This window comes from Hemiscyllium ocellatum, chromosome 32 (assembly GCF_020745735.1).
Source record: "Hemiscyllium ocellatum isolate sHemOce1 chromosome 32, sHemOce1.pat.X.cur, whole genome shotgun sequence".
NCBI classification, from domain to species: Eukaryota; Metazoa; Chordata; class Chondrichthyes; order Orectolobiformes; family Hemiscylliidae; genus Hemiscyllium; species Hemiscyllium ocellatum.
This window is the reverse complement of record NC_083432.1, coordinates 48,660,489-48,680,122: the sequence shown is the minus strand read 5'-3', so window position 1 is coordinate 48,680,122 and position 19,634 is coordinate 48,660,489. Positions and strand designations below refer to the sequence as shown.

Genomic DNA, 19,634 nt, shown 5'->3' with positions numbered 1-19,634 from the left:
GAATCGATGTTTCAGGCATGAGCCCTTCTTCAGGAATGAGGAAAGTGTCTGGCGTTGGGGACCGGGGAAGCGAAAATCATGGAGGAGGTGGAGGGCGTGGGTGGTGTCCCAAACATAGGTGGGGAGTTCTTGGACTAAGGGGGACAGGACTGTGTCGAGGTACACACTTGCCTCATTCCTGAAGAAGGGCTCATCCCTGAAACGTCGATTCTCCTTCTCCTTTGATGCTGTCTGACCTGCTGCGCTTTTCCAGCAACATATTTTTCAACTTTGATCTCCAGCATCTGCAGTCCTCACTTTCTCCAAGATGGCATAGCCTCAAGATTAGAGGGAGCAGATTTGGGACTGAATTCAGAAGGAACTTCTTTACCCAGACGGTTGTTAATCTATGGAATTCCTTGTCCAGGGAAGTAGGTGACACAGCTTCAGTAAACGCTTTTAAAGCTAAGGTAGATTTTTTTGAAAAATAAAGCAATTGAGAGATATAGTGAGAGTGCGGCTAAGTGGAGCTGAGTCCACAAAAAGGTGAAAGTGAGGACTGCAGATGCTGGAGATTAGAGTCAAGAGTGTGGTGCTGGAAAAGCACAGCAGGTCAGGCAACATCCAATAAACAGGAAAATCAATGTTTCGGGCAAAAGCCCTTCATCAGGAATCTGAGACCATGAAAAAATTAGCAATGATGTTATTGAATGGTGGAGCAGGCTCAAAGGGCCAGAAGGCCTACTCCTGCTCCCAGTCCTTATGTTCTAAGCCAGTAAACCCTGCCTGCTCCCGAGGGTATGCCTTAACACCTCTAATCAGGTTGATTAGGATAACATGTCTCTTCCATTTCCATCTAAATTCAAGTTCACCAAAAACCTTGCTGTCTGCAACTCACCTACATTTTTGCTGGATGAGGCACCATTTAGATTTTGAAATTCTTATTCATGCTTTCTTAAATCTCCCAGTGGCCCTTTTCCTTCTCTATCCCTATAATCTCCAGCAACACAATCCTGTAGGATTTCTAGGCAGCTCCCAATTCGTGCCTTCAGAGTTCCCTGATCTTCATCATTCTACAGGTGGAATTTATATAAAGCTGTGTGGACTGCCACCACATTCTGAAATTTCCTCTCTAATCTTCTCCACCTTTAAGATCCTCCTTAAACCAACCTATTTGATTGAGCTATCTCAATATTTCCTTTTGTGATTTGGTGTCAAATTTACCATGTTAAACTTATTAAAATTGCAACTTTTGTTAGATTCCTCACTTAAAGATGCATGAACAATAAGTGATTATGAAACATGCTGGTCTGGTCAGCACAAGAGCATGGATTTTCTTAATACTGACATGAAATGTGAACGTTACTATCGACGCTAGCATTTATTACTTAACCTAACTGCCATTGAGATGGTGACACTGAGCCACCTTCTTGAATTGCTGAAGTTAGTCTGGCCTTTTTAAGTCCAACTTGCCCCAGAATCATCAAACAAAAGACCCCCTTTTTAGATGGTCATATCTACTTCAATTTTCTGCCCAAAGGCAAGTTTCACTCACAAAACTGTGATATCTACCATGGCTAGGTGAAGGTCCCGAATTCACCCCAATCAGAAGGGGGATTGAATCCAATGCTGTTAGTAGATATTCGATCCATACTGGCTGCTTGGTCAACTGAAGCAGCCAACCGATCTAGGATGCTGCCTGACCTGCTGCGCTTTTCCAGCAACACATTTTCAGCAACTGGTCAATCTAGGTCAACTTTCATCTAATGGCAGAGGTTGATGAGCTTTTCTGAAATAATGATTGCTAGTGAGTTCTGGTGTAAATCCATGTCATTTACTTGCTGACCAAATGTAGCAGTGACATCATCAAAGGTGTCACTGTAACTGAAAGGCCAACTTCTATTTTTTATGTTCTTATTTTTATCAAATTGAAAGCTAGTTTGGATTCTGGGTGTGCGGTTGCAGATGTTAAGATTGGCCGTCAATTACTATGAGTAAAAAATGAGGTCTGCAGATGCTGGAGATCACAGCTGCAAATGTGTTGCTGGTCAAAGCACAGCAGGCCAGGCAGCATCTCAGGAATAGAGAATTCAACGTTTCGGGCAAAAGCCCTTCATCAGGACTGAAGGCAAGGAGCCTCCAGGGTGGAGAGATAAATGGGAAGGTGGTGGGGATGGGGAGGAGGTAGCACAGAGTACAATAGATGAATGGGGGTAGGGATGAAGGTGATAGGTCAGAGAGAAGGATAGGTGGGAAGGGAGATTGGCAGGTAGGACAGGTCATGAGGGTGGTCATGAGCTGGGAGGTTGGAACTGGGGTAAGGTGGGGGGAGGGGAAATGAAGAAACTGGTGAAGTCCACATTGATGCCCTGGGGTTCTGAGGCGGAAGATGAGGCGTTCTTCCTCCAGGCGTCAAATGAAGAGGGAGTGATGGTGGAGGAGGCCCAGGACCGGTAGAGTGGGAGGGGGAGTTGAAATGTTGGGCCATGGGGCGATGGGGTTGATTGATGCGGTTGTCCCGGAGATGTTCCCTGAAGTGCTCTGCAAGAAGGCACCCAGTCTCCCCAATGTAAAGGAGACCGCATCGAGAGCAATGGATACAATAAATGACATTAGTGGATGTGCAGGTGAAACTTTGATGGATGTGGAAGTCTCCTTTGGGGCCTTGGATGGAGGTGAGGGGAGACGTGTGGAAGCAGGTTTTGCAATTCCAGCGGTGTGAGGGGAAGGTGCCAGGAGGGGAGGTTGGGTTGTAGGGGTATGTGGACCTGACCAGGTAGTCATGGAGGGAACGGTCTTTGGGAAATGGTGATCGGGTCCGTTTGGAGGTGGCGGCAATATCGGCAGATGGTGCGGTTTATGTGAAGATTGGTATGGTGGAAGGTGAGGACCAGGAGGGTTCTGTCCTTGTTACGGTTGGAGGGGTAGGGTTTGAGGGCGGAGGTGTTGGACGTGGATGAGGTGCCTTGGAGGGCATCTTCAACCATGTGGGAAGTGAAATTGCGATCTCTAAAGAAGAAGGCCAACTGGTGTGTTCTGTGGTGGAACTGGTCCTCCTGGGAGCAGGTATGGTGAAAACTGAGGAATTGGGAATACAGGTTGGAATCTTTGCAGGAGGTAGGATGAGAAGAGGTGTAATCCAGGTAGCTGTGGGAGTCGTTGGGTTTGTAAAAAATGTCAGTGTCAAGTTGGTCGTCATTAATGGAGCTGCAGAGGTCCAGGAAGGGGAGTGAGGTGTCAGAGATGGTCCAGGTAAATTTAAGGTCAGGGTGGAATGTATTGATGAAGTTGATGAATTGCTTCTGCAAATGTGTTGCTGGTCAAAGCACAGCAGGCCAGGCAGCATCTCAGGAATAGAGAATTCGACGTTTCGAGCATAAGCCCTTCATCAGGAATAAGAGAGAGAGAGCCAAGCAGGCTAAGATAAAAGGTAGGGAGGAGGGACTAGGGGGAGGGGCGATGGAGGTGGGATAGGTGGAAGGAGGTCACTCCGGCCTATCACCCTCACCTTGACCAGCAACACATTTGCAGCTGTGATCTCCAGCATCTGCAGACCTCATTTTTTACTCATAGTAATTGACGGCCAATCTTAACATCTGCAACCGCACACCCAGAATCCAAACTAGCTTTCAATTTGATAAAAATAAGAACATAAAAAATAGAAGTTGGCCTTTCAGTTACAGTGACACCTTTGATGATGTCACTGCTATATTTGGTCAGCAAGTAAATGACATGGATTTACACCAGAACTCACTAGCAATCATTATTTCAAATCTGATTTGAACTGAAGTCCCAGGGTTGAAAGGTAAAATTCCAACTTCAATTATTCAGTCCTCATATCTATTTTTTAAAATAGTCCTCCAATGAAAGATTTCACATTTTGGTCCAACACAGCTCCTTGGACTCCAGTCATGTTCAGTTCTCTCTTTAATTGCTAATACCTTTGTGTGATTATGACAGTAACTGTTTGATCATGCTGGGACTGGGGTTGAGTTTGGGTAAGGCACATCAGAGCTGAGCCCATTGTCCAAACATGCCCTACCTAACAATCATACAAACAAATGAATCTGCTGCAGAAATAGACCATTCAACTCTTCAAGCTTGTTGTTTCATTCAGTAAAATAGTGGCTGATCAATTTATGTTCCAAATTCCATGTAGAGTCATAGAGTAATACAGCACAGAAACAGATCTTTCAATTCAATCCATCTGCCCTGACCAGATATCCTAAACCGATCTAGTCCCATTTGCCAGTGTTAGGCCTGTACCCTTCTAAACCCTTTCTATTCACGTACTCGCCCAGATGCCTTTTAAATGTTGTAATTGTACTCGTTTGTTCCATAAACGCACCACTGTCTGTGTGAAAATGTTGCCCCTCAGATCCCTTTTAATTCTTTCCCCTCTCATCACCACCGCCCCCCCCCCCCATCCACCCATCTCCAATAACTTTGATTCCCCTGCTTAATAAGAACCTATCTAACTCCACTTTAAAAATTTTCAATGATCCTGCTTCCACCACCTCCTGAGGCTGAAATCCATGTTTTGTTCCATCCGTCAACTTTTTGTCCACTCACCTAACCTATGGATATTGATCTGCATTTTTGACATATCATCTTCACAAAGTAAACTCTCCTACTTATCTTTGTTTCACCTGCAAACTTAGCTACAGTACCTTGAATCCCTGCACCTGTGTCAGTGATATAAATTGTGAAATGTTAAGCGCCCAGCACAGACCCCTACAGGACCCGACTTGTGACATGCTACCAAACTGAAACAAATCTATTTATTCAATTTTTAAATTTTCTCCCTGTTAGCCAACCATCAATCCATGCAACTACGTTATCCCCTACACCATAAACTCCTACCTTGCATGAAAACCTTTTATGTGGAGCCTTGTTAAATACCTTCTGGAAATCCAAGTACAGTATAACAATGTACTCATCTTTGTCCCCAGCACCTACTACATCTTCACAGAATTTCAATAAATAGCTTAAATACAGTTTCCTTTTCGCAATTCTTTCCAATTATCTTGAGTACTAGTTGCCTAGTTATAACCTCTTTAATGATCAATTCTAGAGCTTTCCTGCAGCAGATATCAACTAAGTATCCTCTTTATGCCTTCCTCCCTTCTTAGAGTCATACAGCATGGAAACAGACCCTTTAGTCCACACCGACCATGTTGCCAAACTGAACTAGTTCCACCTATGTATGCTTGGCCCACATCCCTGCAAACCTTTCCTATTCATGAACTTATCCAATTTAGGGGTTATATTTACTACTCCCCAATCTAATGGAACCTTCCAGAATTTAATGGATTTTGGAAAATTAACACTAACTCATCTGATATGTCATTAGTGACCTCCTCTAAGTCCCCAAGACGAAGTCCACCTGGATCTGGAGACTTATCAACCTGCAGTCCACCAGTTTTGTTCAATCTAGTCTCCCTAATGATTATAATTTCACAAAGTTCCATTGTTCCTTCAACCTCCTGATTTATAGTGCGATAATGGGATGTTTTTGTATCTTCTTTAGTGAAGACTGAATCCAAATATTTATTCATTACATTTGCCATATCTTTATTATCCACAATTAACTCCCTATTCTTCCCCTACCAACACTCACTTTGGTTTTCTTTTCCAGATGCCTGTAGGAATTGTTTTTATATTTCTGGCTTTCTGTTGTGCTTTACTTTGTCCTGATTAACTGTATCTTCATTCTCTGCTGTTCTTTGCGTTCTGACCAATCATCTGATTTGTTGCTCACCTTCGTGCAAATATATGCTTTTTCCCTGTGTTTGACACACATTCTCCTTAATTAACTCTGGAGATTGGATCCTTCCCCGGCCTTTATCCTTATTGTGGAAGTGTAGTTATTTTAAGTATTCTGAAATATCTCTTTAACCTGAGATCAACCATCTCAGACTGAACAGAAAACCTGGGACTTTCTATTTTATTCTGTCTTTACTGGATACATTTTCTGATGAATAACCAGTTTTTACTTGGTAAGTAGTCCTCTAATCTATGACTGTTTGTACTCCACACAGTTCAGTGGTTTGTGGAAATAGTCTTCCTGTGGCCTGGTCCCTGTGTGGAAGGAGTTAATCTTTCAGCAATGTCAGTGTTTCTGCACTTGAAGCTATCAGGTGATGCTGACGGTTTAAAAATACAGGCTGAAGCGTGCAGATGCAATGTGAACAGCCATATGTTTTCGCAGTTTAAATCAAAACATCTTGAAAATGGTAAATTAACACTATCATTTTTTTTGACCTGTTTACATAGTGAATGTTAATGTAAAGGGAGCTGTTTAGAAGAAGTTGCTGAAGGAACTGGACTACAAAAGAGGCCCACCCACTGGCTTGCAGCTGAAAGCCATGCTCACAGGAAGTGCAGGTTGGAAAATCAATATTACTGTGTATGTCTGACTTGTGCTTGTGTGGTTTTTTTTATGCTGGTACCATAGTTCTGAGAATTGATGTAATTACATTGTTGCCCCAGCTTTAACCTGTCATCCTTACAGCATGGTTGGGAGTGAGGAAAGGATTTATGAAGTCCTGCTCTGTATCTAATCTACAGTCCTTTTGAGCAGGGCTTGGTCACTGGGAGGATGTGATTGCCGAATTAACAGCGCAATGTTAATCCAGGCTGCTTTGCTAATTTTGCCATGTCAGCTATCAAACTTGTCCTCTGGTGCTAATAGTGTAACCCGGTTTCTTTCTGATTTCCAACACCGATGCTGTAGATTCGCTGTTTAAAAGGCTGTAATTGTTTGCATAATTGCAAACATGGAATTGTGCCAACTTTTATCCTAAGAACCTCCCTCAGACTATACATTCTCTCTGACAAGCCTCAGGCTTTAAAAATGCACAAACATGGTGTCACTAATTAGTACAGTATTTCATGACTTATGACTAACAGGCAATAATGTGCATTTGAGTCCAAGGTTGGATTAGCAAGATTGAATGGAAGGTGGAGTAGACTTGAGAAACTGTATGTCTGCTCCTATCTGAGACAATTGGATGAACGTTCTCAAATTTACAAGGGGTGTGGACAGTGTAGATAGGAAGAAACTGTCAGTGTTTGTGGGAGGATCGAGAAGCATAATGCTGATCTAAAGGAGCAACAGCAGTGGGAGGATAAACCTTGTTTTATGCAGTGAAGATTTAGGACCTGGAATATACTGTCTGTGAATGTGGTGAAGGCAGATTCAATTCTGGAATTCAAAACAAAATTAGATAATTATTTGTTGAGGAAGAAAAAAGTTACCAGTCCATGGAGTAAAGCTGGGGAAATGAAATGAGGTAAGTTGTTCTTGCGGAAAGCTAAAACAGACACAATGGACTAGATGGCCTAATTCTGTACTGTAACCATTCTAAAATTCAATGCAGCCTGGTTTGATTTGTGACATCTCCACTCCTCCTTGTCTTACCTTGCAGATATCCCGTACCATAGATCGTGGCCCTTCAACCTATTTCTTTTTTCGATCAGAAAACCATTAAATTTAGCAATTACAATCTTAAGTAAACCTGTGAAAGATTAAATAGGATAATTTTCACTTCCACTGTCCCTTCACTTTGGATTTTTTTCAAGTTATTTTCCGTGAAGTACCTAGTAGCTGTGTCTCTCCCTGTCCCATTGTTGTTGTCTACTGTGGCTGAGTTGGTAATGCTGTCACCTCTGAGTCAAAAGGTCATGGGTTCAGTAAAAAGTGTCGTCTGGAAATCCCAATGCAGTACTAAAAAGGTGCTCCACTGTCAAAGTTGCCATTTTCTTGGGTGAGGAAACAAACTGAGGACTCACCTGTCCTAGCAAATGGACATTAGTACTGAATTGGCTGTAAAGTGCTTTGGTACATCTTGAAAAGGGCTACTTAAATCAATTCTTTTGAGTTAACATGCAACTTTTATCAGAGCTTGATGTCTGTTAATATAGATTTGTGCCCGCACTATATTTGGGTTCTCTTATCGTCATTTGACACTGATCAGTAAAAGCTCTGTTTGGGCTCTCCTCCCAGTTACAGGGTATATCAAACTTTCCAGTATTTCAGTTGCTTAAGTTGCACCTAGTAGCTATTCATGAAGAGTATTTCAAGGCATAGGCTTGTATTTTTCCGGTTTCTGATCTGTAATGTTCTCCCAATCTCTGATATTGTCAGCTCTTATTGAGATATAATTGCAGGGATATCCTACATCGTTTGGTACCTTGACCAAGTGATTATTCAGTACAAAGCTGGACTATGAGTATTGATAGGCCTTAGAAGATTTCATAACTGGAAGGTTTCCAATGTAGTCCTCCCAGAGGCTAGATCGTGACTGTACGATAATGTGAAATAGCTGTTACTGAATTATCTCTCGTTCATCATTTGGATGTTAACATTGGAGATATAGTTAGTAAGTTTGCAGATTTCACCAAAATTGGTATTGTAGTGGACAGCGAAGAAGGTTATCTCAGAGTACCACGGGATCTTGATCAGATGGACCAATGTGCTGAGGAGTGGCAATTGGAGTTTAATTTAGATAAATGTGAGGTGCTGCATTTTGCAAAAGCAAATTAGAGCAGGACTTTTACACTTAATGGGAAGGTCCTGGGGAGTGTTGCTGAGCAAAGAGACCTTGGAGTGCAGGTTCATAGTTCCTTGAAAGTAGAGTCGCAGGTAGATAGGATAGTGAAGAAGGCGTTTGGTATGCTTTCCTTTATTGGTCAGAGTATTGAGTATAGGAGTTGGGAGGTCATGTTGCGGCTGTACAGGACATTGGTTAGGCCACTGTTGGAATATTGCGTGCAATTCTGCTCTCCTTCCTATTGGAAGGATATTGTGAAACCTGAAAAGATTTACAAGGATGTTGTCAGATTTGGACGGTTTGAGCTATTGGCAGAGGCTAAATAGACTGGGGCTGTTTTCCCTGGACCATCGGACTCTGAGGGGGGACTTTATAGAGGTTTATAAAATCACGAGTGGCATGGATAGGATAAATAGATAAGATTTTTTTCCCTAGGGTCGGGGAGTCTAGAACTAGAGGTCATAGGTTTAGGGTGAGAGGGGGAAGATATATAAGGGACCTAAGGGGCAACTTTTCAGGCAAAGGGTGGTACATATATGGAATGACCTGCCAGAGGAAGTGGTGGAGGTTGGTGCAATGACAATATTTAAAAGGCATCTGGATGGGTAAATGAATAGGAAGGGTTGAGAGGGATATTGGCCAAGTGCTGGCGAATGGGACTAGATGAGGTTAGGATATCTGTTCAAGTTGGGCAGAAGGGTCTGTTTCCATGCTGTACATCTCTGACTCTATTTACCTGGATGTAAATGCAAAATGGGCTGTAAACAAGTTAAAGAACAACTTGAATTTATATAGCACCTTTTTAATGAGTTCAAGCATCCCAGGATGCTTCATAGGAGTGTAATCAAAGAAGAATTTGAACCGAGCCACTTAAAGCAGTAAATATTGGGTCAGATGACCAGAACTGCTGGACACACTTTCCTCATTCCTGAAGAAGGGCTTATGCCCGAAAGGTCGAATCTCCTGTTCCTTGGATGCTGCCTGACCTGCTGCGCTTTTCCAGCAACACATTTTCAGGTCTGATCTCCAGCATCTGCAGACCTTACTTTCTCCTCAGATGACCAGAAGTCTGATCAAAGGCAGAGGTTTATGAGTGATTTTAAGGAGGGAATTCCAGAGTTCAGGCCCAAATAACTGAAGGCTTTAGAAAGTTGAAGGAAATCAAAAGTCTGTAAGAACCTGGAATCAGAAGATCACAGGGCTGGAAGAATTTACAGAGATCAAGAGGGGTGAGGCCATGATGAGATTTGCAAACAAAGATGTGAGTTTTAAAAAGTATTGTCTGGCAATGTAGATTAATTCATTGTATTCAAGCTTATGTCATCCTGGAATGTCAACATCTCCCTCCTTTAGTGGCCATGCACTTGCACTTTCCAGCAGCGATAGGGATATTGGGCATAGGAATGATCTTTGAACCTGTCCTACCATGGCTGATTGAACACATCAATGCCTTTGACTCACCCATTGCTGTCACTCTGTATGCCACCATTAATCAGAAATCCAACAGCCTCTACCTTAAACCTACTCCAAAACTGAGCTTCCATAGCCCTCTGTGGTAGATAATTCCAAAGTTTCACAACAAATTTGGAAATATCACATTTGGTGCCCATCTCCAAATGATTGATGGGTATTGTGAAAAGCCGGGGTCCAAGCTCTAACACTGGCAGTACTTAAGTAGTCACAGAATGCCAACGAGAGAATGACCTATTTATTCCTATTCTTTGTTTTCTGTCTGTTAGCCAATCATTAATCCACATTACCTTCCATGTGCTTTACTTTTTCTAACCAGTGTCCTGTGGGGACTTCATGAATAGCCCTCTGAAAATCTAATGTCCGTTGTCTTTATCAATTTTTGTTTAAGTAATGTCTTCAAAAGAAAACTCCAACCAATCAAAGGGGAGAGGGACCAGCAGGAGGTTGTTGTATACATTGGAACTAATGGCATAGTAAGAGAAACTGGTGAGATTCTGAGGAGAGAATATAGGAAATTAGGCAAGAATTTAAAAAGGAGCTCCTCAAGGGCAGTAATGTCTGATTACTCCTGGTGCCATGAGCTAGTGAGAGTAGGAGTAGGAATGATGATGTGGAGGTGCCAATGTTAGACTGGGATGTACAAAGTTAAAAATCACGTACTACCAGGTTAAAGTCCAACAGGTTTATTTGGAAGCATTAGCTTTCAGAGCGCCACTCCTTTGTCAAGGTGCAGCACCTGACCAGCTAGTGCTTCCAAATAAACCTGTTGGACTATAACCCGGTGCTGTGTGATTTTTAACTAGGAATAGGAGGATAGAGCAGATGAATGCATGGTTGAGGTGCTTGTGCAGGGAAGAAGGATTAACATTTTTGGATCATTGGAATCTCTTTTTGGGTAGAAGTGACCTGTAAAACAATGACGAATTGCACCTGAATTGGAAGAGGACTAATATGCTGGCGGGGAGATTTGTGAGAGTTGCTTGGGAGAATTTAAACTAGTAAGGTTGGGGGTAGTGGGACCAGGGAGATAGTGAGGAAAAAGATCAGTCTGAGACTGGTACAGTTGGGAAAAGTAGCAAGTCAAACAGTCAAGGCAGGTCCGAACAAAGCAGAGAACGGGGTATGAGTGATAAATTAAACTGCATTTATTTCAATGCAAGAGGCCCAACAACAGGTAAGGCAAATCTCAGAGTCTGGTTGGGAATATGGGACTGGGATATCATAGTAATTACAGAGGCATGGTTCAGGAATGGACAGGACTGGCAGCTTAATGTTTCACAGTATAGATGCTACCAGAAGAACAGAAAGAAGGGCAAGAGAAGAACGGAAGTGGCGTTTTTCATTAGGGATAGCATTACGCTGTACTTAGGGAAGACATTCCTGGGAATAGGTCCAGGGAAGTCATTTGGGTGGAACTGAGAAATAAGAAAGATGTGATCACCTTATTGGGATTGTACTATAGACCCCTCAATAGTCAACGGGACATTAAGAAACATATTTGTAAAGAGATCTCAGTTATTTGTAAGAATAACAAGATGGTCATGGTAAGGGATTTTAACCTTTCAAACATAGACTGGAACTGCCATAGTGTTAAGGACTTGGATGAAGAGGAATTTAAGTGTGCATAAGAAAATGGTATGGTTCAGTATGTGGATGTACTTACGAGAGAAGATGCAAAACTTGACTTACTCTTGGGAAATAAGGCAGGACAGGTGACTTAGGTGTCAATGGGGGAGCACTTTGGTACCAGCGATCATAATTCTATTAGTTTTAACATAGTGATGGAAAAGGATAGACTCAATCTAAAAGTTAAAATTCTAAATTGGAGGGAGGCCAATTTTGACGGTATAAGGCAAGAACTTTCAAAAGTTGATCAGGGGGTGGGGGGTGGTGTTTGCAGGTAAAGGGACAACTAGAAAATGGGAAGATCTCAAAATTGAGGTAACGAGAGTCCAGAGACAGTATGTCCCTGTTAGGGTGAAGAGTAATGCTGGTAGGTATAGAGAGTGCTGGATGACTAAAGAAATTGAGGTTTTGGTCAAGAAAAAGAAGATATAGACAGCAGAGATTGAGAGAAGCCTTGGAAGGGTACAAAGGCAATAGAAATATACTGGAGAGAAATCAGGAGGGCAGAAAAGGGCCATGAGATAGCTTTGGCAAATAATGTTAAGGAGAATCCAAAGGAATTTTATAAATACATTAAGGACAAAAGGGTAAGCAGGGAGGGAATAGGGCCCTTTAAAGATCAGCAAGGCTGCTTATGTGTGGAGCCAAGGAAATGGGAGAGATACTAAATAAGTATTTTACATTAGTATTTACTGTGGAGAAAGATATGGATGATAGAGAACAAAAAGAAATAAATAACATCTTGAAAAATGTCCATATTATAGAGGAGGTGGTGCTGGCCAGCTTAAAACACACAAAGGTGGATAAATCCCTGAGATCTGATCAGATGTACCCTAGGACTCTATGGGTAGCTAGGGAAGTGATTGCTGGGCCCCTTCCTGAGATATTTATATCATTGATAGTTGCAGGTGAGGTGCTGGAAGACTGGAGGTTGGCTAACGTGGTGCCACTATTTAGAAGGGTGGTAATGAAAAGCCAGAGAACTATAGACCAGTGAGCCTGATGTCATTGGTGGACAAGTTGTTACAGGGAGTCCTGAGGGAAAGAAAAAGACTGATTAGGGATAGTCAGCATGGCTTTGTATTTGGGAAATCATCTCTTACTATCTTGTTTGAGAGTTTGAAGAAGACAATGGATAAGCAGAGTGATGGATGTCATCTATATGAACTTAGTAAGGCTTTTGACAAGGTTCCTCATGGTAGACTGGTTAGCAATGTCAGATCACATGGAATACAGGGAGAACTAGCCATTTGGATACAGAACTGGCTCGAAGGTAGAAGACAGAATGTGGTGGCGGATGGTTGCTTTTCAGACTGGAGGCTTGTGACCAGCGGTGTGCCACAAGGATCGGTGCTGTATCCACTACTTTTCATCATTTATACACATGAATTGGATGTGAACATAGGTATAGTTAGTAAGTTTGCAGATGACACCAAAATTGGAGGTGTAGTGGACAGCTTTATAATAGATTCCAGGATTTTCCGTACTACTGACATAATTCCCTGTTTTCACTCTCACACCCTTCTTAAATAGTGAGCTGTTTGCTACCTTTTAATCCACAGGAACCATTCCCGAGTCTGTAAAATTTTGGAAGGTGATTACCAGTGAATCAGCTATTTCATTTTGTAGTCACCTTCTGCAGTACTTTAGATGTAGACTGTCAGATCCTGGGGATTTATCAACATTTAGCCTTATTAATTTTCAGGACAACCTTCCTATTAATGCTAATTTCCTTTTACTCCTCATTCTCCCAAGCCAAGTGGTTTCCAGTTCTGTAAGATTTCTGGAAATTTCCTCAGTGAAAATAGACACAAAGTAATCAATTTGCTTCTCTGCCATTTTTGTATGCCCCATTATAAATTCTCCTCATTCGACCTGTAATGGACCCACTTCCACGTAAGCTAAATTGTCCCCATAGAAGCTTTACAATCACTTTTTAATGTTTTTTGCTAGATTGGATTAATATTCTGTTGTCCATCTCCTTATCAGTTTCTTTGTCTTCCTTTGTATTCTGTGAACCTCCCAATCCTCAGCATTTATGTGCCTTGCCTTTTTAATCTTGTACAATCCTGTACTTCTTTTGTTTACTTACAAAGTTTACTTACTTTTTTCAATTTTTGCACCATCAAAGAATATAAAGTTGTTGGATGCCATGTAACATTCTATAAAGATTATCCATTGTCAATTTTCCGTTTTCTAAAATCTATTTTCCCAGTCCACCTTAACCAGTTTGTATATTGTGTTTTGTCATTTTCCTTATTCAAGTTGAACACCCTTGCTTCAGAATCAATTACCTCAGTTTCAGACATAGAATTTTACATTTATAATATTGTGGTCATTCATATCTCCAGGTTCTGTTGTAACAAGATAATTGATTATCTCTTTTTCATTACATGATGGGTGGATTTAAAATAGCATGACCTCTGGTTGGCTCCTCAATGTACTGCTCTAGAAAACCAACCTTTGTAAGTTTGTCTTCTGCAGATTTAGTGCTTGGTTGGTTTACCCAGTCTACATGCAGATTGAAGTTACCCATGATGACTGTGTTACCTATGCTACAGTCTTCCTTCATCTCCTGATTCCCTCGCATTACTACTATTTGATGGCCTTTAAATAACTCCAATGTCTGGTGCCCCTTGCTGTTTCGTAGCTCCACTCGAACAGATTCCATACATTATTTTTCGGATTTGAGATCTTCTCTTACTAATGTACTGATTCCCATCTATTATTATATAGCTCCACCTCCTTTTCCTTCTGTCTGTCTTTCCTGAACTTTGAATATTCTTGACTATTCAGTTCCTGTTCCTGATCACCATGCAGTCATGTTCCTGTAATAGCAATTAGAAGATACTCACTTATCTCAATTTGTGTCTTTAGATCATCTACTTTGTTGCAAATACTGCATGCATTCAGATAGAGTGCCTTAACTTTTGTCTTTTTGACATCATTCCGCTTTCAAAGCATACTCGATAGTCAGCTATGTTTCTCCTGTTTTCTAGTCTCTCCAGTATATTTTCAACTTCCTGTTACCAACTTGGCATCCTTCCAATTTTGATTATCTCTCAAATTCCCAGCCTCCTGACAAACCCATCTTAGCCACAGTAGCATTTCCCCTTGCAAAGATATGGGTCTCAGTCCCGTTAAGGTGTAACCTGTCCAGTTTGTACAGTCCCATCTGCTCCAGAATCTGTCCCTATTCTTCAAAACTCTGATCTTATCGCTCCTACATGAGTTCTCCAGGCATGCATTCCATCAATCAATTCCCTTTCCTTATGCTCACTCGCCTGTGACAGTGGGAGTAATCCTGAGAATATTGCTGTTGAGGTCCTGCTTTATAATTTGTTTCTTAACAGTCTGAAATATGCCTTCAGGTCCTATCCCTCTTCCTACCTATGCCATTGGTACTTCTGGCTGATTCCCCCTTCCACAGCCTCACTGTGACATCCATGAGTCTGGTACTTGGGAGGCAACACACCATTCTAGATTCATGTTTAATGCCTCAGAAATACCTGATTACACTGTAAGACATAGAAGCAGACATTTGGCCATTCAGCCCATCGAGTCTGCTCTACCATTCAGCCATGGCTGATAAGTTTCTCAACCCCATTCTATTGCTTTCTTCCCGTAACCCTTGATCCCCTTGATGCTGAAGAACCTAGCTATCTCTTTCATAAATATAGTCAATGACCTGGCCTTCACAGCCTTCTGTGGCAATGAATTCTATAGATTCCCCACTCTTTGGCTGAAGAAGTTTCTCCTTATCTCTGTTCTAAAAGGTCTTCCCATGGCTCTAAGGCTGTGGTCTTGGGTCTAGTCTCTCCTACCAATGGAAACATCTTCCAAACATCTATTCTGTCCAGGCCATTCAGTATTCTGTACGTTTCAGTTAGATTCACCCCCATCCTTCTAAACTCCATCAAGTATAGACCCAGAGTCCTAAAACGTTCCTCATATGTTAAGTGTTTCATTCCTGGGACCATTCTCATGAACCTCCTCTGAATACGCTGCAGGGACAACATATCCTTTCTGAGATATGGGGCCCAAAACTGTGCACAATATTCCAAATGTGGTCTGACCAGAGCCTTTTAGAACCTCAGAAGTACATCCCTGCTTTTATATTCAAGTCCTCTCAAAATAAATGCCATCATTGCAATTGCTTTCATAAATCCTGACTCAACCTGCAAGTTTACCTGGAGAGAATCCTGGACTAGAACTCCCAAGTCTCTTTGCACCTCAGACTTCTGAATTTTCTCCCCATTTAGAAAATAGTCCATGCCTCGATTCTTCCCACCAAAGTGCATGACCTCACACTTTCCCACATTGTACTCCATCTGCCACTTCTTTGCCCACTGTCCTAATCTGTCCAAATCCTCCTGCAGCCTCTCTGCCTCCTCAATGATACCTGTCCCACTACGTACCTTTTGTATCATCTGAAAACATAGCCAGAATGCTCTCAGTTCCTTCATTTAGATTGTTAATGTATAAAGTGAAAAGTTGTGGTCCTAACGCTGAGCCTTGCGGCACACCACTTGTCACCTGCTGCCATCCTGATTGATCTACTGACTATGGAATCCATTACAACTATTGCTCAGCAACTCTTTTTCCTTCTCCCCTCAACAGCTAATTCACCCATGCAAATACCTTGCAAGAACTGTAACAAACGCTACATTGGATATACAGACAGAAGACTAGCCACCAGAAAACATGAACACCAAGCTGTAAAAAGACATGACCCACTCTCACTAGTATCTTTAAATACAGATGAGGAAGGACACCACTTCGACTGTGATAACACATCCATCCTAAGACAAGCCAAACAGACATGCGCGAGATTTCCTAGAAGCATGGCATTCCAACTGGAACTTTGTCAACAAACACATGGACTTGGATCCCATTTACCACCCCCTGAGAAAAAGAGCAGGGAATGACATCACCAACCAAAGGAAACCTAAACAAATAAATAAAAAGTGGGCAATACCATCAGTGCTTCACTGGAAGCTCATTGATGATGTTACCTAGTATGGTGATGAAACGCCTGAAAACGAACCTTCCAACTCAGTGAGCAAACTTTCATCCAATACTTATTGTATCTCAGTCTGACTCCAGCGAAGTCTGCCTCACTCTGACTGTGCAACTGACTGTCTATACTGGATAATGTCCAGGATACCCTTTGTTCACCAATACCCCAGCATTTCTCCCAACTCAGTGTAGTGCTGAGACCAATTGTAGCATGTTTACAGTTGCCCTAACAAAAAATTTAGTGGGCCAGAGGTCAGTTCTAAGATTAGTGTGTAAGCCTTTGCTATCTGTAGGAAGCAAGCTTACATTTGATCAAGCTGCTGTGCGTGGTCTCCATGTCCACACCCAGACTGCAGTGTATGAGATAATAAGTTGACAGTGAGGAAATCTGAACTTTGTTGTTTTTCCGCAGGGCTTCTACTTACTATTACTTGTCAGTGCCACTTGGATGAGGAAGTGAGGAAAGAGCTCAGTTGCAGCAACTTTAAGTAGTAACCCAGTCAGTGGAATATCAACTTCAAACAAGTAGCTGGCTAAGCATTAAATTGGAGGCCCGTAGGTGAGATATAATGGTTGCTTCTCCATTGGTATTGCGTAAGTATGACTATTATTAGTTGATAGAATGCTGAGAGTGAAGGATAGTGACCTGTCTGGTTTTGCATTTTTCTATTTGTCTTTGTGACTGGATGCCATTGTGCCATCAGCAGGAGTTTTCATGAGAATTATACTGGGTTAGATTATGATGACAGGTTGCATTAACCTGGCTTTTGTTCTCTTGGGTAGGAAGATTGATGGGCGATCTGACTGAGGTATTGCAAGGAGGATGAAATACAAAAGTTCGGATGTTTTGCTACAGGTGTACAGGATTTGGGTTGTCACAGCTGAGTTTCTTGTATAATTTTTGCTCCTCATTTAATAAAGGATATTACTGAGTTAGAAACAGTTCAGAGAAGGTCCATTTGTCTGATACCTGTTGTGGGAGGGGGAGGTGTTATTTTATGAAGGGGAGATTCTTACTGAGACACAAGACCTTGAGAGGACTTGACAGGGCGGATGCTGAAATGACCTTTCTCCCTTTGTGGAAGAGACTAGAACTAGGGCATACTGTTTAAAATAAGGGATCTTCCACTCAGACAGATGAGAAGAATTTTTTTTCACTGAGGATTGAGGCAAGGTTATGTGATGGAGGCAAAGTCATTGACTATTTTTAAAGCACAGGTAGATAGTCTCTTGACTAACAAGGGGGTCAAAGGTTATTCAGGACAAGGTGATGCCACAGTCAGATCAATCAAAATCTTCTTGAATGGCAGAGTAGGCTCGAGGGGCTGAATGGCCTATACCTGCTCTTAATTCATATATTTTTATTTTCAATATTTATAAACATTGATAGGGTAGATGTAGACAAACTATCTCTTCTGATGGAGGAATTAACAGCACGGGCATAACCCTAACATTTGAATTAAAATTGCCTAATAAAATGCTTAGTAGCAAATTCAAGCACTTTTCCCACACAAAAGTAATTGAAAATCTGGAACTCCCTCTAAAATAGCAGGTACAACAGTGTCAGGTGGGATACATAAGTTGAACCTTTTTAATATTGCATTTAATGGATTTTAATGAAGAAAGTAAGGAATATGTAGCAGTGATAGGAAATGGAGTTAAGCTGCAGAACAGTCATAGTGTAATTGAATGTTAGGACATGTTAGAGGATCTGACTGGCTTCCTGTTTTATAAAATGGAGAAAGCTTTCAAAATTGTTTTATTTTTCTTATCTGGGGATCTGGATTTTTGATTACAACAGAGGCTTCATGGACTTGGCAGCTAATCAGTGTCTCGTATAGCTTGGGCATTCTAAGGGTGTCGGCCTAAGTAATAAATGTCAGCAGTACATTACCCACAAAAGTGGAGCAGCAATGTCACAACTCTACCCAATTCATTCCTTAGCAAACAAAGAAGCTAAAGAACTGCAGATGTTGGAAGTCAGATACAAAAACAGAAACTGCTGGAAAAGCTCAGCAGTTCTGGCAGCATCTGAGGAAGGAAAGCAGAGTTAACATTTCAAGTCCAGTTCTGAAGAAGTGCGACTGGGTCCAAAATGTTAACTTTGCTCCCTCTGCACAGATACTGCCAGACCTACTGAGTTTTTCCATTCCTCAGTATTCCATACATCGGTGTCTTCTCCTGATCAACTCAAAGCTTCAGGATCAGAAACTCCAAAGGAATTCACAAAACTCCCTTTCCTTAGCCAAGGAAGTTGAAACTAATCAAGGCTGTGTTAACTGCTTCCTCGGTTGACAGCTAATTAATGAAACACATTCTCTATTTGACTAAAATGTTCCATGATCTGAGATAAATTAGTGAGCTTTGTTAGACCTTGCGATGCGAGCTGGAGGTTTGCAAAGATGGTTTCAGGAGAAGCTTCTTTCAATTGAGCTTATTTTGAATGCTGTGTTTCGTTAAGCATGATACATTGTTCTGAAATTATCAAATACGCTGAGAGATTGTAGCATCAATGTGAAAATCACATCATTTTACTTTGTATGTTTTGCTCTGACAGATGTTACCCCAATTCTTCAACTGAAAACAAAATGATGAAAGACCAAGAAGAGGAGGTAAGAATTGGTTCCTGAAATTTTCACTATGATAAGGTTTCTGTGAATGCTAGTTCTTGTCTCCAGTAATCCACCTGAATGGTTACTTTTTCATTAGTAAGCTCAGATAATGAGAATCAGGAACAGAATGGAGCTCTTTCCTTTAGAAAAGGCTATGGTGAGGAAGATCGCCTGGAGACCTTTAAGATTGATACCGAAGATGTAACAACAATGTTTTATTCTGTGGGACAACATAAAATAGCAATTAAGAAAATCCAATAATCAGAAAAATCCAGAGCATGATCAGAATGTGAAACTGGGAGTAGTTGAGGCAAACATCAATGCATTTAAGGGAAAGCTAGACAAGTACAGGGGGGGAAATAGAATAAAA

At 41.6% G+C, this 19,634-nt stretch overlaps 1 protein-coding gene across 3 annotated transcripts in view; it reads left to right on the top strand.

The window, feature by feature from the left end:
• LOC132830911 (sorting nexin-11-like) overlaps positions 1 to 19,634 on the top strand; it is a 126,260-nt gene that overhangs the window by 558 nt on the left and 106,068 nt on the right. Inside the window, exons 2-4 of one of the 3 annotated variants that reach the window (XM_060848856.1) lie at positions 6,256 to 6,366; positions 17,065 to 17,211; positions 19,210 to 19,264. In XM_060848856.1, the coding sequence (XP_060704839.1) occupies positions 19,241 to 19,264 (24 nt within the window). In that variant the 5' untranslated portion in view covers positions 6,256 to 6,366; positions 17,065 to 17,211; positions 19,210 to 19,240. Of the gene's footprint in view, positions 1 to 6,255; positions 6,367 to 17,064; positions 17,247 to 19,209; positions 19,265 to 19,634 lie in introns of all 3 variants that reach the window. The other 2 variants (XM_060848855.1, XM_060848854.1) reach the window with 2 other exon arrangements.